Source organism: Barbatula barbatula, assembly GCF_947034865.1.
Source record: "Barbatula barbatula genome assembly, chromosome: 14".
In the NCBI taxonomy this organism is placed as follows: domain Eukaryota; kingdom Metazoa; phylum Chordata; class Actinopteri; order Cypriniformes; family Nemacheilidae; genus Barbatula; species Barbatula barbatula.
The window spans coordinates 373,637-396,923 of record NC_136777.1 but is presented as its reverse complement, the minus strand read 5'-3'; the positions used below and the strand labels follow the sequence as shown (position 1 = coordinate 396,923).

The 23,287-nt window shown below is 38.7% G+C and overlaps 1 protein-coding gene across 1 annotated transcript in view; it reads right to left on the bottom strand.

Moving 5' to 3' along the window:
- cfap46 (cilia and flagella associated protein 46) overlaps nt 1-23,019 on the bottom strand; it is a gene marked incomplete at both ends in the record, with an annotated part of 44,373 nt that extends 21,354 nt beyond the window's left edge. The window contains 11 exons of the mRNA XM_079473412.1: nt 318-508; nt 664-759; nt 833-932; nt 1,056-1,721; nt 3,428-3,516; nt 3,606-3,729; nt 4,301-4,465; nt 5,508-5,572; nt 6,480-6,611; nt 7,466-7,566; nt 22,989-23,019. Of these exons, the coding sequence (XP_079329538.1) occupies nt 318-508; nt 664-759; nt 833-932; nt 1,056-1,721; nt 3,428-3,516; nt 3,606-3,729; nt 4,301-4,465; nt 5,508-5,572; nt 6,480-6,611; nt 7,466-7,566; nt 22,989-23,019 (1,760 nt within the window). The remainder of the gene's footprint in view (nt 1-317; nt 509-663; nt 760-832; nt 933-1,055; nt 1,722-3,427; nt 3,517-3,605; nt 3,730-4,300; nt 4,466-5,507; nt 5,573-6,479; nt 6,612-7,465; nt 7,567-22,988) is intronic.
- Nucleotides 23,020-23,287: the final 268 nt, after the last annotated feature.

Genomic DNA, 23,287 nt, shown 5'->3' with positions numbered 1-23,287 from the left:
GCTCAACCAATCAGAATCAAGGACCAGAACTGACCGTTTTATAAAGTCCTTTAACAGAGGTGTCAGTGGATAATAAAAGACATTTGAGTCCGTCCATCCTTCAGGCTATTGCACGGCTTCATTACACTCATAGGAACACAATACACGGCTCATATGAGCTCTACTGTTGTTGTGATTTATTATCTTTTGGAAACAGAGGTGGACAAGAGACACATAAATATTTACCAAATGCCTGGGGAACATGAGGCTGAGTGAACACAGAATCGATTCTCTACTGTTTAGAAACATTATTCCCATTAATAAAAACACACACACACCTGTCTGTGGTCTCTAGTGCTCGAGCAAGGGTAAGCAGAGGTTTTCTGATCTTTTTTCTCAGGTTGTGTTGCAGGAGGGGTAAACAGGTGTTCCATTGAGCCGCACACACTGTCTGGATCACCCGAGCGTCTCTCTCTCTCACCGCAGCCTGCAGTAATGCATCCAACCGAACTACAACACTCATCTGTACCTGCATCCGCAAGACACCAGAGACACAAACCCATTGACATCATCAGTCAAACATATGAACATTCTACTCAAAATAACATTCGACATCCAGAAACAGAGCACCAGAATGAAATATTAAAGTCTTGTGGGTATCACAGAGATAATGTGAAGCAGCACCTCCACGCTGGATCTGGAGGAGTTCTCCATTCTGTCTCTCTGCTTGTTAAGGTCGATCTCACACTGCACACACTCCATCATTATACGCTGACTGACCTTCAAGAGAAGAGCGACGGTGTTTACAGGAATGAGAATTGAGGAAAGATGGTGTGAGTGAAGGTGTGCTTACAGTGACGTCTGTGTTTCTAAGCTCCGTCAGACAGTCACACGCCACCTGATGCTGATCCAGCCGCAGGGACACCAGAGACAGTTCCAACAACAATTCAATCCTGTGTCCAGAGAAAAAAACAATCGCAGCAAACAGGGTTGAACGCATTGAGTTAGTCTCTCTGAAATGAGAATGTTGTTCATTGATGACACAAGCTATCAGATGTGATTCATGTTGGGAGCACCTGTCAGCCAGAGACATGTAAGAACCTTGGTCCAAAACGGAGTGGACTGTGACGGGTGAAGGACTGGAGCTTTGGGCAATGGGTGGAGGACTGGAGCTTTGGGCATCGGGTGGAGGACTGGAGCTTTGGGCATCGGGTGGAGGACTGGAGCTTTGGGCATCGGGTGGAGGACTGGAGCTTTGGGCATCGGGTGGAGGACTGGAGCTTTGGGCATCGGGTGGAGGACTGGAGCTTTGGGCATCGGGTGGAGGACTGGAGCTTTGGGCATCGGGTGGAGGACTGGAGCTTTGGGCATCGGGTGGAGGACTGGAGCTTTGGGCATCGGGTGGAGGACTGGAGCTTTGGGCATCGGGTGGAGGACTGGAGCTTTGGGCATCGGGTGGAGGACTGGAGCTTTGGGCATCGGGTGGAGGACTGGAGCTTTGGGCATCGGGTGGAGGACTGGAGCTTTGGGCATCGGGTGGAGGACTGGAGCTTTGGGCATCGGGTGGAGGACTGGAGCTTTGGGCATCGGGTGGAGGACTGGAGCTTTGGGCATCGGGTGAAGGACTGGAGCTTTGGGCATCGGGTGGAGGACTGGAGCTTTGGGCATGTTGTGATGTCAGCAGACGGAAAGTTTCCTTAAGTCTGTCACAGTGATCTCTAATTTCATTAACTTCAATCAAACTGTGGAGAAGATTAAGACACAAACACTCAGTACAGAATCAGAGACACACACTGCTCATTCATGAGACGGTCACAAGCAGTAATGTTGTTTAACACATCATCGCTTCAGAATTATACGGTTCTATCTGACATTATTCACATATTCTAATTCCATGTTTGTTTTTTTAAATGTGTACATTTTGGGACTTTTTGTAACATCTACAAAGAGGAATTATGATTTGGTTCAATGAGGTTCTATCTGTGAGCCAATCAACACTTTGAGGACCAATCAGGATAAATAGATTACATTGTTCTGATGAACACAGAGAAAGAAATGTGGAAGAATGTTTTCAGTTTTCTGTTCTGGAACATCTTTGACTGCCATAATAGGAAAAATGTAATGGTAGTCAAAGGTGTCCAAGAACTGTTTGTTTCCCTAAATTCTTCAAAATATCTCATTATGTCTTGGTAGTGGATGACATCACAGAGCAGAAAATTGCTATCATTCTTCCAAGTATCTTTCTTTGTGTTCAACAAAACAAATAAATGTACACAAATTTGAAACAACCTGAGGGCGAGTAAATGATGACAGAATTATCACTTTTGGGTGAACTGTCCCTTTAAGGTAATTCCTGTGTTTTCATGAACCCTGGTAAGTACAATTTATTTATATAGCACATTTATCTCAGCAGAGCTCACCAAAGATCTGAAAAGGAACAGAAACTGCTGACAAGCAAAATAAGCAAAACAATATCAAGCCATAAAGGCTAAATAGTCAACATAGAGCATGGCACTAGCAACACCAAGGTCATGGGTTCGATTTCATGGCATTGCACATACTAAGAAACAAATGTGTAGTAACTTGCAATGTAAGTCGCTTTGGATAAAAGCGTCTGCCAAATGCATAAATGTAAATGTATTTCATCCAAACTCATCTCTAGATTTGATCTGTCCTACCCTCTAATAAATTCTAGGTCAGATCACAGTAGCTGCTTTCTGTCTAAACCAACGCAAACTTATGAAATACTTTGTAAAATTACCCACAATGAAGTACTGCCTTTTATGCTTAGCTTGAACAAAAAGCTATGCGTCCTAAAATATCAAATAAATGTCATATAGAGCATGTAAATGTAACTTATTGTGTAAATGTCAACACATTTACATTTATTCATTTGGCAGACGCTTTTATCCAAAGTGACTTACAAGTAGTTTTATACAGTGACACATTACTGCAGATCAATCAGGGGTAAGGTGCCTTGCTCAAGGGCCCTTCAGTCATGACCTGCTGGCACTGAGATTAGAACCTGCAACCTTCTGATCACAAGACCAACGCTCTAACCATTAGGCCACAGCTGACCCCTATTAAAACACATTATTAAAACACTAATTTCGCGTTTTAACAAAAATTATAAGTAAATTGTTTGTGACTGGTTTGCCGATAAAACCTTATAATTCTAAACAGAAAGTGATTTTTTGAGAATCTGCGTTTGACCTGTTCCGAAAATCGCCATTTACAAATTTCTGAAAATGTTAATGTTGTACATTGAGAATTATTTTCACATATGAAAGAGATGTGTTGGCCATATCATTTGTGCTACATAAAACGCAAACACTTTAAAGCTCAAAACTCAGAATAATGATAAGGTTCTATCTGCGTTCTAAGGTGACAATATATGCTATAGACTATATAAACTTAGGCAGCATCACCATTAACATAATGTACTTACTGTTTAAGCTTTTGAATGTTGTAAATGACGAGGAGTTTTGCATTTCTATGTTTAATCACGTCGTTCTCATCTATGAGGTTGTGCTGAACCTGAGGACAGATAAAATGCAGAAAGGTCAGAATCAGGCGGTGCTCGGGGAGATTCATGTGCAGTATGTGAGTGACACAGACAGATGTACCTGTATAGAGAACAATCTGGGATGAACCTCTGCTTTATGTGATGCTATCAAATCTGAGGTGACCTTCACCAAAGCAGCTGCTTCCGGCTCTTTCCCAGCATCAAACAGACATTCAACAAGATGTCTGAATATAAAAAGAACATATAAAACACGAGCCTTCACTGCAGACCATAAGTCATAAATCACACTTTTGCCTTCTTGAATTTACATTTCCAGCGTAACCTCAGCAGAGTCAAGGCAGTAAGCAATGACAAGAGTCAAACCACTTTTATTAAAGAAGAGTTTACTGTGTGGAGCTCAGGGGGTCAAACGGCCACAACAATAAACTGATCACATCATTAACACTTCTAGTCTGCCTTTTAAATGACTTATTTCATTTCATTTAAGTGTGATTTATCATTTCATGAATGAAACCACAAGCATCCACCTGTGCAATGATGATGAATTCTGCCCTCAAACACAATATACAGTCATATAGAAGAAACATCTTACAGTTTAGTTATTTTCCTCTAAAGTTCTCATGGCTATAATGCTTTTGGACATGTGACTCTTTCCGTCAATAGTTTTTATATATCCACCAAAAACTGACAGCTGGTCCTTCATGTTCACGTATAATAATCAAATCATTCTTCTACGTGTTTCTCACGTACGTGTGTTAAACAAGTGAAATTTCCTATTTTTATAAATGCACGTACATCATCAGTTCAGCCCTCCACGTGTGATCTGGATCCTGAACCTCCTCTAGAGCCTTGAGCACCCGCGTGAGAGAAGACACGAGGAGGTGACGCCGACCGGGCATCAGGAACAACCGGACGCTCTGGAAGTACAGCAGCGACGCGTTGAACACCAAGAATCCGTATCTGATGAAGCAAGATGGAAGAAGAAAGAGAAAAAATGATCCGATGAATTATTTAAGTCATACTGCTGGAAAGATTTTCAGTACATCTCAATTTATACACAGATCTGAGACGCAGTGAACATCTAAAGAGACTTTCAAAGAGCCACGGGAGTCCACAACTGTGAAAACTCGACACAAGACTCAAGGCGGTCCCTAATTTATCCACTGGAGAAAAGCATGAATGTTAGCAGAAAATATCTGAGCAGAGCTTCTACAGAGTCTGTGAATCAGGAATAACACATCCATCACACATGTACAGTAGATAACATCCTCTGACTTTACTGTACGTCCCTCAATACAGCAGCTGTGTGTTTATAGAGGTGACTCTTCTTCGCTGTGATGGTGATGATTGTGTTGTGTTTATGATCAATTCAGTTTCAATACTGACATTCTTTCATCCTTTCTGTCCAATCACAGATACAAACCTGTTCTGACTAATAATCAAGGAATTTCTTTGAATTTCAGATAAATCTCTTTGAACAGCCATCATCTTACAGAAAAAACAAAGACTTCCTTTCTATTTCTGAACGTATAAATGTTATCTTCTTACAGGTTATGGATTATGTGTTGAAGCTCCAAAATGCACAAACATCCATCATTGAAATGACTCCACAGGGATTATACTGTAAATGTGTTCATATGTGCTTGAACGTACGGCTCGCATCTGTCTAAACAAGCAAAACATAAATGGTTTTCTCTCACAAATGTAATATTTGGCTTCACAGGACATTTATTCATCCACGGACACATTTACATTGCTTTAATGCTGGATGTTTGCACCCATACAGTACGTTCTTCTAGACCGGTTTGTATGACATGAGGTGAGTAAATGATGAGAGAATTTTCAGGTACATTTCTTTGAAACTGAACGTTGTTTGTAGATTAACTACTTTCTGTTTTTTGATATTCTGAATAAAAGTCATTTTTCAACATGAAGCGGGTCGGTCTGGTAAGCACAGGAGATCAGAGAGAAGCAGAAATCTGTTTATTTCTAGATACTCCACCTGGGTTTGTGTTTGGCAATGTCAATAGCCTTCAGATAGCACATCACAGCTTGATCCAAGTCCTCCTGGAATGAAACCATGACAAAAATAGACACAAAAACAGATTTATCAGAAGCCGAGACAAGCTGTCTTTCCCCTAAGAATAATACTGTCAGGCCAATAAACACCATATACAAACCAATCTAACCACAGCAAAAAAATACAAATACTATCTGTTAGTGCTGGACTGTTGTGAGGGGTTGCCAAGGTGTTGCTATGTGAATGCTAAGAGGTTCTCAATGTTCTGGTGTGCAATGTTTCAAGGATCTATGATCTTCTGGTCTCTAGACCTAAATCAAGTGATTTTTTCCATATTTTGTACAATATGAAAGGTCTTTGCACATACAGTCCAAAATTTTTGTTTGTTTATGGAGTCTCTTAATTGTCATAACACCTTTCAAAATGCTTGATACGGATGTGAAAAACGCATTGTGTAGATGTGATTGATACAATGTGAGATCCAAATGATTTTTTTAACGTGCGGAAATTAAGGACACAAATTTGAGACTCAATGTCCAATAGGCTTGAAAATCTAAACTGTTAATATTCCAACCCGCATGATTTGACGACGTCTTTATTACATCTGTAGCACATACGCAGTGTATGTACGCTGAACTTTAAAATGACAGTTCAGTCAAAATTCTATATTATTATTTTACCCTCATGTCATTCCAAACCTGTAGAGTATGACTTTCTATTTTCAGTGAAACACAAAAGAAGATATTTTGAAGAACTGTTGATATTGTTGTTCCACAGAATAAAGAGGTTATACAGGTTTTCAATCACATGAGAGGAAGTCAATGATGACTGAATTTGTGGATGAACTGTCACTTTAAGCAGCATTGATTCATCCTCAGGGTTCTGTTCTCAAACACAGAACACATTATAGTTCTATACGTCTTTTCATTTGAGCATGTACAGGTTGAACATTACCTCAGTAGTAATGTTGTTTCGGGAGATGAGCTGAGCCTGACACAGATACGCACGACACAGAAACTGATTCACCGGAGGTTTTCCGTCCATAAACATCACAACACAGTCCTGAGCGATTTCCCTACAGCCCAGCTGACAACACAACACCACAAAATGAGAACTTAACAACTCATAAGCACTGTTCCAAAACACAAATGATAAAACTGCCCATTCTGGTCCTTGATTCTGATTTAATTTACTTTATTTTATGAAACCTTACTATGCATATGGAAAAAAACGTTTTATAAAAGCAATAAGCCCTGTGAAGCAGTGGGTTACAGTGCATTTTATAACAGCTATAACAACGCTATTAGCTGTTATAAATGCACTGTAACACACTGCTTCTTGGGGCTTATTGCTTTAACAAACATGTCCGTTCATTTGAGCAGATTTATTTTTATCGTGCATCTATCAAACATTGTCAGAAATGAAGCAGAACACCTCAAACATGTTCATCTTAGCTCAGTGTGGATGTGTGTCTGTGTTATCAGTGGAATCATAACTGATATTCTGTGCGGTCTCAGGGTATATGTGACCGTATGAGGGGTTAAAGTGCACGGCCATCCATTTAGCTTCTGTTCAGCACTTTCTTCAGCTCTTCTGTTCTCAGCATTTTTCAGACATGACATTTGAATTGACTCAGCATATGAGGGATGAATCACATGCATTGTGCCGTAAGAAAACTATGCGTCTCTCTCTGTGGTTGATACAGACATGTTAAAAGGTTTATCATCTTATCAAGTGCTGAATTTGAACAGCATCATTGGCAGATCAACAGCACAGTTTACTCGTATACAGAGACGGCCTTCATTCACTGTTACAATAACCCTGTGCTACACAAAAGTGTGATATGGCTGAACTCAAAACTTACACAAGGCAAATCTTGAGTGGGGCAGATTAGATCTAAACTCTCACTGCAAACCCCAAATCACATCATTATACCTCACCTGCAGAGACACTTCAGCACACAGCACACGCAGCTCATAGTGAACTGATCCGCCATCAGACACTCCAATCAGCTCATGGGCTCTCTTCAAAGACACAACATCTGAACACACAACAGAGAAACATTACACAACACGTGAACACACAACACGTGAACACACAACATCTGAACACACAACAGAGAAACATCACACAACATCTGAACACACAACATCTGAACACACAACAGAGAAACATTACACAACACGTGAACACACAACAGAGAAACATTACACAACATCTGAACACACAACAGAGAAACATTACACAACACGTGAACACACAACACGTGAACACACAACATCTGAACACACAACAGAGAAACATCACACAACATCTGAACACACAACAGAGAAACATCACACAACATCTGAACACACAACAAGTGAACACACAACAGAGAAACATTACACAACATCTGAACACACAACAGAGAAACATCACACAACACGTGAACACACAACATCTGAACACACAACACGTGAACACACAACAGAGAAACATCACACAACATCTGAACACACAACAGAGAAACATCACACAACATCTGAACACACAACATCTGAACACACAACAGAGAAACATTACACAACACGTGAACACACAACAGAGAAACATTACACAACATCTGAACACACAACAGAGAAACATCACACAACATCTGAACACACAACAGAGAAACATCACACAACATCTGAACACACAACAGAGAAACATTACACAACATCTGAACACACAACAGAGAAACATCACACAACATCTGAACACACAACATCTGAACACACAACACGTGAACACACAACACGTGAACACACAACAGAGAAACATTATACAACATCTGAACACACAACAGAGAAACATTACACAACATCTGAACACACAACAGAGAAACATCAGACAACATCTGAACACACAACATCTGAACACACAACACGTGAACACACAACACGTGAACACACAACAGAGAAACATTATACAACATCTGAACACACAACATCTGAACACACAACACGTGAACACACAACATCTGAACACACAACAGAGAAACATTACACAACATCTGAACACACAACAGAGAAACAACACACAACACGTGAACACACAATAGAGAAACATCACACAACATCTGAACACACAACAGAGAAACATCACACAACATCTGAACACACAACATCTGAACACACAACAGAGAAACATTACACAACATGTGAACACACAACAGAGAAACATTACACAACATCTGAACACACAACAGAGAAACATCACACAACACGTGAACACACAACACGTGAACACACAACAGAGAAACATCACACAACATCTGAACACACAACAGAGAAACATTACACAACATCTGAACACACAACAGAGAAACATTACACACCATCTGAACACACAACAGAGAAACATAACACAACACGTGAACACACAACACGTGAACACACAACACGTGAACACACAACACGTGAACACACAACAGAGAAACATAACACAACATCTGAACACACAACAGAGAAACATTACACAACATCTGAACACACAACAGAGAAACATTACACAACATCTGAACACACAACAGAGAAACATTACACAACATCTGAACACACAACAGAGAAACATTACACAACATCTGAACACACAACAGAGAAACATCACACAACATCTGAACACACAACAGAGAAACATTACACAACATCTGAACACACAACAGAGAAACATTACACAACATCTGAACACACAACAGAGAAACATTACACAACATCTGAACACACAACAGAGAAACATAACACAACACGTGAACACACAACACGTGAACACACAACACGTGAACACACAACACGTGAACACACAACAGAGAAAAAATATAACACAACACGTGAACACACAACAGAGAAACATAACACAACATCTGAACACACAACAGAGAAATATAACACAACACGTGAACACACAACATCTGAACACACAACAGAGAAATATAACACAACACGTGAACACACAACAGAGAAACATAACACAACATCTGAACACACAACAGAGAAACATTACACAACATGTGAACACACAACAGAGAAATATAACATGTGAACACATGAAGGTTATATTCACACGACATGACTGCAGTATCCTTTAATGACAATAATTGAATTATTAACATCGATTAAAAACACGTGGTACCTTTACTTGTCTGAGCCTTTGATAAATAATGACGAATGCGAAGATCCATGAAGAAGTTCACGTCACGTTCAGATTAGAAATTTAAATCCAATTTGTTCCTTTAAAACAATTCAGAACTTTCCTAGTTAACACATGAAAACACACATATTACATGAATGATTTAATGGCTGTTGTTTCGAGTTCAGGCGGTTAGCCAAGTGTTGAAGCAGCGAGAGTTTGGGAGCGTTGCCTAGGAAACCAAAGCTCTACGGAAAGCGCGCAGGGTCAAACTGTCCCTCGGAGAAAAAAACTGATTCTTTCTGCGGTTGTGTTAACGTTGTAAATGTCACATACATGATACGTTATTTAGGTATAACTTATTATAATAGCATTTGTATATTATTCATTCTACTTCAAATACAGGAACAGACGACAAAAGTCAAACAAGCAAGCAGGTAACATTCATAAAGGCATGAACCTAAATTCCCAAGTGACACAGTCAAACTCGCTTCGTCACCTCGGATTTGGGTCTCGATTTAGTAACATTAAAATAATTTAGCAGCCTAACAAAATAATGTTTGTGTTGAGAACTCAATGCACGCGTCACTTCCGCATTTGCGCTCAGGGTGCGAGAAAACATCCGCTGCTCCACCGGAAGCCATTCATCTTTACCTAGCGCTGTGAACATGACAGAAAAGAAGATGAATATTTGTTCTCTGCTTACATAAAGTTCGCCGGATTACAATAAACAATGTTCGTCAGCATTGTGAGACTGTCAGCTGCCCCCTGTCTAGTATAATGGAAAAGTACTTTTATATATATATATATATATATATATATATATATATATATATATATATATATATATATATATATATATATTAAATACATTAAATGAAAAAAACTATTAATATGTTTTAGCTTACAAAGTATTTAATGATTAAATACTTTGTAAGCTAAAACATATTAATAGTTTTTTTCATTTGTAGAATGTGTTAACTTATATTGTGTATGCAGAGCACTACTTGAGTCGCCAAAATCCCAGGATCAGGTTTCATATTAGTACTTCAATAGTATAACTCAATTTAATTAGGCACTTTTCATGTACTCAATGGCAGAATTGTGGGATAGATGTGGCACTCAGGTGTTGTGATTTCTTTATAACTGCAGTGAAAACTCACTTCAGAAATCACAGGTGTGACTGACACTAACATCATAACGTTTAGTTCTGTACTATTAACAAAGATCTCAAGACGTTTACAGTTTTGATTGGTTCAGTAATTGTTCTCAGTTGTTTTGTAATATTTCAGCGTTGCATTGTATTTCCCAACAGCTATTGAGTCAATTACAGTTAGCTTGTTAGTTTCCCGATCAGCTTGTAAATTGGTTGGCAATTTACATCAAACGTGTTCTTTAGGGATGAAGTCGCTGCATGAGGCCGTGTTCAGTTAATATGGTGATTTTCTCTTTGACAGGCTTCTGCTCACCAGCTGTGAAATCGGCTCAGAAAAGCAGAATTGCTCTTCAAGAAACCAAGCAGGACCCGTACACACACAGCACGACTCTCCCATCAAATACACTCAAACGCTTTTATTTTGTCATTGCATCAGATTTACAGAACAGTTTAGGCATTCAGACCTCAAGGAGATAAAGAACGGAATATATTAGGAATTAGTAAAGTGATATATTTAATGCTGCACTAAAGACCCTGTTACATACTTTTGTGTTGTATTACCTTTTTCTAAAAGTTCTGTAACAATGAAGATAAAGCAGATTTACTTACACCAGCATCTCTTGTCTGTCTGACAGAAAGCAGCAGATTTTAATGAAAACATCAGTCAATTGACTCTGAAGCGTTATTGATTGACATCTTTACTCAAACCTGTGACTGGTCATTCTCAACACAGCTCAGTGTTTAATCCAAGGATTATTCGTCTCTGTTTGATCGTTCACAAGATTATTTTGTGTGACACTTGTCTATACTATGTGATTTCTCAGGTTGAATTTGAACACACTGTTTGAAGGCTATAGGCGGTTTCTAAAGGTCCATTTAAAGAAAACTATATTAATACAAATTAGATAAGTGTGTCAATTTCTTTCAATGGAGAAAATGAGAAAAACACAAAAAATGTCAAAAAAATGAGTAAGATTATTCTAGTTGGTGATATCTAATAAATTAGTGTTCTTGGACGAGGGCACTTTGACGCATGTGTATTAGGTTTGTGCACCGAACGCCGCATGTGAACTTACCACTTTTGGACGCTGCACTCTGACAACATCTGAACACACTTTCACATGCATCAAAGTGCTCTCGTCCAAGATAAAGATGAAGAAGTCGTGAACGCGTGCCATATACTTTCAAGACAGAGGAGAATATATCCATTAAAGTCACTATTTTGGTTTGTTTTCACACATAAATCATTCTTGTTGCGTCCTAAAAATTTAACTGATCTACTACGAGCAGTTGGACCAATGTAATCATGTCTTTAGTGCTTTTCTGGACCTTGACAACAACTGACACCATGATGTCTATGAGGAGGTCTGGAAATCTCTCAGATGTCTCCTAAATACATGTATTTATACTGAATTCATCAGGCTCCGACAATCCTTTAAAAAGAACACAAAGAATGTCCTCCTCAGCTGCCATAGTTCAACTCTTGCGTCATCACAACAGGGTGTTGGTTTAAAAAATGTTTTGCAGTGTTTTGCGGGGCTGAACGCAGGTCTGTAGCAGAAGTGACACTTGATGCGTTTAAAACTAAAGTCTGACATTTACTTACCTGAGGAACATCAGATCTTTTCATCAACAGCGCTACTTAATTCTGAAACATTTCTATTACATCTCTTATCTTTATATATGTGGAACAGAATTTCATTTTTTACCAGATTTTTTTCACACTCATAATATGCTGATTTATTTGATCAATTCGAATCAACACAGTTTCATTTGATGTGTTTTTGTAGGATGTAAATGCTACGGTTTGTATAGTGAGTTTTATTTTAAGTGCACTTGTATCTCTCGGAGTTCGATCAGCAGATGTTTTGTGTCTGTGAGTTCAGTGACATCCCTTCATGGCCGACCGGCGACCCTTCTGGAGCTGTATAGTGTTTATTTCAATAATCTCATTCCTTCATATTCTACACAGCATTCCTCGACCCGAATAAAAACTGTTTGTGTCTGACAAAACATGACCTAAACAAGAAACTGTGGCTTCAATATATCTCAAGCAGTGAGGAAATACTGAGAAGATTTAAAACAACAAATATGAGATAATAATCTTGTTTTGAATCACACAATATGTTCCCTCTTTTCTTCTAACACCCAATTTCTCTGTATGTGTAAATGGGTTTCTTTCAATTCAATTTGATATCTATTGTACTTTTTACATAAGAATTGTTTCAATGTATAGCTCCACAGAAAACCTTGTAGCATATTATGAATAAAATTGTTTATGCACAAAAACCTCTGTAGTCGTCCAGTAAACAAACTAAAGGTGACTGTGGCAAGAAACAAACAATTGTTCTAGTAGGGAATGTGTGTCTCATCAGGTTTAGTTTAGGGGGTAAGTCTCTGCTCTCTTTTATTCAAAAACACGTCTATTGTTGTTTGCTCTTAATGCAATATGTTCAATGTGCTCTCATTCGTTAAAGTTGTTGTGATGGATAAAACCCAGGATTTGAATCGCACAGTATTCTTGTGTCACATGTCTGGACAGTGTAAAAGCTTCTCCTTATTTATAATCTCAGAAGCTTTCATTTTCTGGAAACTTTGCACATCACTGTGTTTGCAACCACATACACATGAAGTTTACTGTAAAAGAGAGCAATGTTGAGACGTTATAATGTTTTTCCATCTGTTATAATAGACCAGAGTGACCTGAAGCCGAATGTTAGCTGGCCAGAGACGCTTCATTTTTCCTGAATAATTCTGGGTGGTGGGGGTGATTTACAGCAATGAGATTCTATTTCGCAGATAGGTAAAATCATCTGGATTTGGGTTCATATAATGAGATCTTCACTAATATTGACTTTCGATTGCAAATCTGAGTTTTGCTCAGTTTGGCACATTATCTACATCTCTTCTCAAACTTATTTCTGACTATTTTTCTCAGATGAAACATCTAAAATGCAGATAAGATTAAAGCAAACATTTCCATTTTCACTTCACTTTCATCCCGTTGATGTCTTGGAGAAATAACAAAGATATTACAGAGATCTCATCTGTGATATTTCTTTCTTACAGATGTCTTCATGGATAGTGAATAATGCTAATCATTTCTGTGAATGAAGACAATCTCATCGTCATTTGATTTTCTTCCACATTTCTCCTCTTTCCTCTCACATCACAAACACCATCAGCACATGAAGCTGCTCGGCTCCCAAAGTCATCCAAGAACAACAGATGAAGAGACAGAAAGGCAAAAGAATAAAGTTGAAGAATGAGAAGATGAAGTATTGTGAAGGGACAGTTTGAACCCTGAAGGCAAGCGTGACACACATCGCTTGTTTGTTTGTTTTATGTGTGTGATGGTGGACACTCACAGATATAACTCACATATATGTAGAATTGTGAATCATTTCATAGCCCTGTGTGAATGTTTTATTGCACATTATTTCAAAAAGAATGTCATAATGTCCTATTACTTAAGATCCTATGAAACTGTTCTTCTGTAATTGTAGGAAATGTAGGCTTTTTCAAATCTTTCTAGTTATTATTTAAATTCAGTCAACCTCAAATTTAGTTTCGCCAATATCAGGTCCTGAAAATCCTATTTTACTTGTAAACGTGTCGCTTTAGGACAATAGATTGTAAACATTGACTTTAATATCATCTAAATGTTTGTAATAATTCTTTCTTAAATAAGCATCCCTGTTTAAGAACACTGAACATTTTTTTTCGCGGTGTGAAACAGACGGTTGTGTTTCTTCATCTTCAGGGTATCAGCGTTAAAATAGTGTTGCTTGAATTGTCATGCATATTTCCAGCAAATGCCTGTACAGTGTTATGTCTTTCCACACACTTTACCACAACAGCCGACACATACACATCTGGCACATGTAAATGGACTCTGTATTTACTGTACTTATTCAGAGGGAAATCTTAGACGTTAACATATTCAGCTGATAGCGAAAATCCTGCTATTTGAATATAATAGCAACATATACACATGTGTGTTATTTTTGAACCTGCTGTTGAAACATACTGTATGTTGATGGTTTGGTTAAACTTGTCTTCACATGACGCATGGTTGGAGAACCTGCTAAATAAAAGGGAGAGAGGGTGAAAACACCATTATTATGATAGAAGATCTTGACCTAAAGTATTTCACTTATAATGTTAACTCTATAATGTTGTGAAAGGAACAGTTTGCACTCAGATTGTTGCAAACCTGTTTAAATGTCGTTGTTCTGATAAAGACAAAGGAAGATATATTAGAAAGAAAATAAGTCACCAAACAGATCTTATCACCCAATGACTCCCAAAGTACAGTATATATTTTCCCTACTATGGTAGTAAATGGGTCATGAGATCTGTTTGGTTGCTGACATACAAATATATTCCTTTGTCTTTAGCAGAACAGCGACATTTAAACAGGTTTGGAACAATCTGAGAGCGAGTAAATGACGACAGAATATTCATTTTTAGGCGAACTCCTCTAAGAATGTAGTATTGCTATTTGTTGAAATTTAGTTGGACACTGTGTTTCCTTTTACATATAAAGTATTTTCCTGTCAAATTGTCAATATGAGGGTGTTGAGATCTTGTGTCAAAACATCATCACGTTTTATTTCAGCACAGCACACATAGTGCCCAAAAATCTATATCCAGTCGTCATGTATTCTCTCTCGTGTGTTTGTGAACTGAACAACATATGTGAGTCTTTCTTCAGTGGAACACAACAGAAGATATTTTGAGAAACTTTGTCTCCTTTCAATGAGTTCAGTGTTGTTTGATGATCGACATTCTACAAAAATTGTCTGTTGTGTTCTGAAGAAGAAAGAAACTCACACAGGTTGAGACATGAGAGTGAACAAATGATGTAATAATTCACATTTTTATGTTTGTAACATGTACTTCATGTTTTATTGTGTTGTGTTGTTCGTTCATTCAGTGATCTCAGTTCATCTTGACACTATGTGTCTTGAGAAGGTGAAGGAGGTGTGTAGCAAAGTTCGTTAGAAGGGAAGGAAGGAGGCGGGAACCGGCGGACATTCAAATAATAAAACTTTAAATAAACAATAAACACCTCACGGTAGACTGCCGGCCATAAAACAACCTAAACATATGTCCGGGCCCGGTCCTCTCTCGTCAACAGTCCTGCCGGTCGTCCTTTTAAGCTCCCGATCTCCTCCGTGATAGATGCAGGACCGGTGCGTGCACAGCTGATTGCACTTATCACTCACGCCACCGGACCCGCCTCACGGCTCCCGTGCCGCCTTCCTCACCACAAGGTGTCTTATAATTCTGCTTCTGTGTTTCATGACCCACTTAAAGAACGCTCTTGAGGGAGAAGCCCGTATGAAACGTGTGACTAAATCACTGAGATTTAAAGGGACAGTTTGATGTTTTGAAGGTCTACTGTAAATCATCAGCTGATATTTTCTAGCAGATTGCAAACTTCACTGCTAAAAACACAATCTCCATTTCAAATCGATCATGCCTGGTGTTTTAAAGCAGCTTTTCAGAGTCCAGTATTTCTGTGTTGAGCAAACCTTGCCGAGCAGTTCAGGCTGCTCATTTTATTATATTTGTAAATGTATGCGGTTGTTGGTACGTGTTCTGCACATTCTGGCACATTCTCAACTCAAGCGTTTCCTTTCCTTTATTATGCAAATCAGTTTCCAATTACAGTATGACGGCCGTTTCTCATGAACTCGTTCCTTTGTATATATATATATATATCCTCTTCATATATTTGGAGTCGGTCTGGACACTTCTGTGCCGCTCTCAGTTTGATGTGTGTGTAAATGCTTGAGGTGCGACTGATCAAAGGAAACACAAAACATTTGATACACTTTTGAAGAAAATGTGTTCAGTGACACGTGCTTGTGTGCGTGTGTACAATTGGGAATTATCTCAAAGCAATAACGCCATTATTAGATTTATCAGTAGTGTTGCTATTTATAAAATACTGTGCTGCTTTTTTATCACATTGTCTTTAAAGGCGCATAACCACAGTAATGAAATACACCAGGACTACACTTGTGTAGATAAAATAATATACCCATAAAAATATATTGTATTATATATTGTATGTAAAGTGTTACATAAATGCAAATAGTTGACAGTACTTCATATGATGAAATGGATACTGAGCCACCTCTCGTCTCTCTGGCCGTTCTCTCATGTGTCATCGAAGCAGTGAAAACAATGACTACCATGCCCATGACCTCACTGGAGAAGGTCACAGGATGAACTGTTTTTCTGCCCCGAGGGTCTTTCTGTCACAGTCACACAACGTGTGTTGGATCTGATGATGTCCGTGAAGAATTGTAGAGCTACAGTAAGAGTAACATCATCTGTCCAGATGTTTCATGGGACACGTTTTGGAAATGTTATTTTTCCAGAAAAGATTGTGAAATAAAAAATATATTTGCGGTTCAAAAACAAGTGTTTAGCATTATAGAAGAGCTTATGTGTGCACTGCACTCGAATGATTTCTGCTCCAGAATGAAATGTTTTCTGGTTTAGGAGAAGGAATCAGGGAAACAATGAAGTGAAACACAAGACATGAGCAGATCGATTGTGGCCGTGAGATAAATGATTCACTATGAGTGCTGCGTTTCATGAAGAAATAACACACATTTAATAAAGACTGCGTTCATCTTATTACAGTCTTCAGCAGAGTTTTATGACTCTAATGCATTTAAAGATCTCAATTTATTCTCTCATGCAGCATATGTTTGAGTGTGTCATTCTTCTGAAAACAGGTCAAGGTCTGTGAGATCACTGCCGTTGGTCTTTGTGTTTGAGGTGTGGATGCTGTGATGGGCACCAGCTGAGCTGCTCAAGACTTCTGCTCTCCAACCATTCCATGTTTTTAAGTGTGTATATATACAGTTTATATGTTTTTGTGTGGCTGGAGAAGATCTTAATATGAATTAGTGTGTAGTTAAGCCGTTTACATGAATACATGCTAAATAAACCATGGGGACAGTCTCAGTGGTGTCTATGAAAACTCCACCGGCTTGATTGACAGTTGTGTCTGGGCTTCTGATGCTGCTCATCATTCACTGAATGGAGTGAAGCTTCAATGTTTTTAAAGATTCTCCCAAAGGTCCGTGGCTAAATATTGATCTTGTGTGGTATAAACGGAATTTATCAGTGACTTAAGTGTATATTGTTTGATCTTTATCCAGTTATCACACACGACTGGAGAGTTGTGCAGACCAGCAGCTCCAGCAGAATGTGTCGGGTCCGGTGATGTCTCACATCACTCCTAATGAGGCGGTGCAGAGCTTTGAAATGTCACTGGTTATGTAAAACGGTAAAGACGCCCGGCGGTCACTCTGTCTGCGGTCTGTAGACACTGAGAGAACAAGGCAAAGAGAGATTTTTCTATAGGGCATAACACTCTTGTAAAAATAAAGCTTCCCAAAAGGTTCATTATCAGTCTGTATGATTCCATAATAAAACCTTTTACTTCCACAGATGCTTTCTGTTGCACAGACTATAAAAGTCAAGACACATCTGGTTATTCTAAAGACCTTTGACTAAAATGGTTTTCCATTTATTCTCACCGTTTATCTCCTGTCTAAAATTTTATTAGAGCTGTGATAAGTTAATTGTTAATCTGATTATATATCCCGTTAGTTGTTAATGTACAAATTTAACTAGATTATTTTGCTCAAATTCTTAAATCTAGAGCAAAATTTTAAATCCTCCTAGAACTGCCACATATTGAGCTCATTGAGTTTGTCACCTTATCATTTCTAACCGCGGAAATGTAGAGTTTTTCTGTAGCAGATGATATAAAATGGTTAAACCCTGTAGATTTACATCGACTGAATGCTCTGTCTGACTGTAAGGCCAATATAACTTTCATCTGTCAGGATTTTTTAAACGTATTTAAACCTCGAGACAAGAAACTTTCACACTTGTCTTTTACACCGAACACTCAGACCTGGTCAGGAAGTCTCTGGTTTTTCAGATGGCGGAAGAAGCTGCTGTGATGCTGGGGTATTCTGGGGGGTTGGTTTGACATTTGGTTTTGGTCTCCAGGGCTTTGCAGGGCGAGTGCTTTAAGATGTTCAGAGTGTTTCAGTATTGCTTTCGGTTGGTTGAAGGTTATGTGTAAGTCAATGAGGCATCGACATCAGATCTCTAGATACACCTGAGATCAGTTCTTCAGTGTTCAGTTTTTGTATCCACCAGGAGGATAATTTTAGATCTAATTGCTTAGAAAAGTAGTTACAGTAGTAACCCCCTCCAGACACAAATGTGATAACTGATGCCCACAAATGCTGTTGGGTGAGTTATTCATTGAAGTTGAATAATTAGGGATTTTCTGTGATGTGTCTTGGTAAATTATATTGGTAAATTAACTCTGTCTGTTCCCACAGCGCTCTTATGTGCCTGTTTAACCTTAATGTTTTTTACTCGATTTCGACATGCATGATTTATAGAATTTATATTATTTTTGCTATGAAATTTTACCCTTGAGAAGCTTGAAATTGTATATCTAAGTATCTCCCAATATAAGAGATCAGTGTATTAGATCTAAATACATAAAGAGGTAAACTTCAAAATACAATAAAGTGTCTTGTGTCTGTTTTATGCCAAACACTATTCTGTATTAATTTCATTACTCTGCTGTTGCAAAAACTCTTTGTCCTGTGTGTATGTGTGTGCGTGTGTGTGCATGCATGCATTAGAAAAAAAGAGAAAATGACTACATGGAAGGCTGTCAGATTTGTGCTGTCTGATCAGACACATCTCAGTGTGCTCTCAAGCACACGTCTTCATCTCTGTTCCCAAACCTAGAGAGCATTAAATGGCGTATAGTCAGAGTCCTGTAATGAAAGCATGTTCCAAAGGTGCACTGAAACATTGTGTTATTAGGAACTGTTAAAAAAGCAAATCCTGTTTACAATAGTAAAGTGAGATAAATTATAAATAAAACAAATTAACAGTTATTTAATTATTTGTATTATTCTAAATTATATATTTTATATAAAAAATAAATAGATAAATAAATAAATAAATGCATTAATAAATATATAATGTGTCATTAACCTAATTGGATCGGTCTTTGGAGACATCTCACTAGTGTGTTGGAGTTCTGTACATGCTTTAACTTACTATCTTGTAGAAGTCTTCTATAACAACAACATTTCAGTCATTTAATTGCTTGCTTAAATAATCACACTCTGTAACTAAGGACATGAAACTGCCTTCTAGCTCTTCTCTCGAGGTGTGATATGTATAAGGTTTCTTTATTCTTTGCTGTCTCTGTCAATCTATCCGTGTGTGTGCGGTGCGTGATGCCGTGAGGTCTGGAATGCTGCCATGACCGTGTGAAGATGCTCCAGCATTTTGACAGGGAATGTGTAACGCTGGAAAACCGCTTAACCCCAGGGATTGAGACGTGCCACAGAGACCGAGAATCTGGCATGAAAATAAACACAGAGTGCAGAGTGAGAGAGAGGCAAAGGATTTATCAGGGTGAAAGAAAAACAGATAAAGAGAGAGAGAGAGAAATGATGTGGATGTAATTTAGAGAAAGGATGGTGAGAAATGGAGAGCAGGAGGGATTTGATGGGGAGAGCCAGATACTGAGAATTAATCATAAATAAAAGCTGCCAGGGAGAACAGAGAAAGAGCTAGAGAATGGACAATTCATAGACAAAATGTGTTATTGTAACAAGCTCTCCTCAACGGTCAGCCACACCCCCTCCATCAGCACCTTCTCCCAGATTCACCCGTTCAGATTCACTTTCCCCGGACTGTTGACAATCCACGAACTACATTTCCCATCATGCTTTGCACACGCCATAATTGTACCCGCACCTGATACTCTATATGTACGCTTGCTTGTGTTTAGTTTTTTGTCAGATCTAGTTGCATTTTGTTACCGTTCTAGTTCCGACCCTTTGATCTCCTGTTATTTCCTGGTGTTTGCTCGTCTAGTTACTTTGTGGAATATTCCTTTTTTGTCTTGGATTTGTCTTAAACCCACATCATCACAAGTCTTGTTGTGGCATCGTCCTTCTGTCCGGTGTGTAGTGTTACAGTTATGGGAACCAATTACATGGCAAAGGCAGAAGAGTTCTCAGTGGAGTCTGTTTGTATTATGCATGGGGGGTGGCATCTTCATCACTCCTTGCACCTCATCATCTCATCGTGCTTTTCAGAAACTTATTGAGGTTCTCACACACTGTTGACAACGTGTAACGTCATGCTGTGGGAAACTTAAAAGAACAATTTAAAGGTTTGCAAAGATCGCAGAAGGTCGCTGTCCGGGTGCTGAAGGTGCTGAAGGTCGCTGTCCCGGGTGCTGAAGGTTCAATTCCATTCAATTCAATTTTATTTATATAGCGCTTTTCACAATTTGCATTGTTCCAAAGCAGCTTTACAGGGGAAAAACGAAAAACCCAAGAAAGGGTAAAACACACTACATGGTGTGTTATATAATAAATCCAATTATTCTAGTAAATAATATCTGATGTCAGCATCTCCTGGTGGTTTATTAAGCATATTTGCTTTAAGTGAATGTTTGTCTGTAAAGATGTGTCTTTAATCTAGATTTAAATTGGGCGAGTGTGTCTGATCCTGGAATAATATCAGGAAGGTTATTCCAGAGTTTAGGTGCTACGTATGAGAAAGCTCGACCCCCTTTGGTGGATTTAGATATTCTAGGTGTTATCAAAAGTCCTGAGTTTTGAGATCTTAGAGAGCGTGATGGGTTGTAGTGTGATAGAAGCTCTGTTAGGTAGGTAGGGGCTAAACCCTTTAAGGCTTTATAAGTGATTAAAAGAACTTTAAAGTCAATACGATACTTAATGTGTAGCCAGTGAAGGGTTGATAACATTGGGGTTATGTGATGGTATTTTCTGGACCTGGTTAGAACTCTGGCAGCTGCGTTCTGAACTAACTGTAGTTTGTTTATTGATGATGAAGGACAAACACTATGTAGCGCATTACAGTAGTCAAGTCTTGAGGTCATAAATGCATGAATAAGCTTCTCCGCGTCAGCAACACACAGAATATTTCATCATTTGGCAACATTTCTTAGGTGGAAAAAGGCTGTTTTTGTGTCATTTGAGATGTGATTTCGAAATGACAGGTTGCTGTCTAATATAACGCCTAGATCTTTTACTGTATTTGTTGGAGTAACAGTACATCCTTCAACTTGCAGTTTATAATCAGGTATATTTGGTTTGCGAGTCTTTGGTCCGATAAGTAATATTTCTGTAATAAGGGGCTGAAAGTCGCTGTCCCGGGTGCTGAAGGTGCTGAAGGTCGCTGTCCGAGGTGCTTTAGGTGCTGAAGGTTGCTGTCAGTGATGCTGAAACTGCTGAGCCGTTCCCGTTACATCACTGACAGAAAGCAGGAAGAGTGTGTATTCTTGCCATTATAAACAGTTTCAGTAATCTATAGGCTAGAGTAGTCAGAAGTCAGGATATCAGTTTCTGGTTTACTAATGGGGGACTTTCTAAAAGGCTTAACATACTTAAACAACAAACTGGGAAAACCACATTTCTTTCACATTTTCATTGCAATAAACCAACTCTTATTCAACAGACAAAGTGAAGAATCTTGCTTTTTCTCCCCATTGAAGTCCATTATAAAATGAAATTATAAGCATCAACATGATATCAGAAAAGTTCTATATTCTGTTTCTCAATGCCTTAAACTGAGCTCTTTCCTTATGATGGAGAAAACGTGAGATTATTTATTTATTAGAGATTGTTATTTTATTAGCTCGTTTTTTGTTTATTGACAGCAGCTAGTGTTTACTGCAAGTACAATAAAAATGAGAAGCTTTTAAACCCAGATCAGATCTGCTTTGGACTGTTGTTGTGACAGGTTTATGTGAGATGCTTTTCACCACACTCTTGGCACCATAACCTCATTATGAGAGTGTTTTTATGCCATTTTCTCAAAGTTCCCTCTTAGCAGCATCTGAGAAGAGATCTTGAGTTTCCTTGATGTTTATTGCAAAGGGATGTCCTGTGCCTGGGGATAAGGAGGTTCAGGTTGTGAAGGGAGAAGAGGATCCAGTATGGATTAGTTTGAATCAGATGTTAATGTATCTTTGACCACCAGCGTTCACCTTCTGTTGAGATGAATCAATGCGTAATGCATACCACTGCATAAATACATACCTCTGATAAATGTGTCATTCTGCTGCATCATGTCCTTTTTCTCTTGGTTTAGTGGCAGGATCATGACAGAACGTCATGTTTAATGTGGAGAGAGGCATTTCGGCCCTTATGGCTGGCCATATACTCTCTCCGGTCTCGTCCCGCCCTCTCGTCTCCTCGTTATTGCTTGTTATTGATTTCATGCCCAACACCTGTTCCCCTCTTGATTTGTTCCCTTATTTTATGCCCCAGTGTCTTCAGTCTTGTGCTGGTTCATTTTGATTCATGTGGTGAGTTCCTGTTCAGTGTAGTCTAGTCCA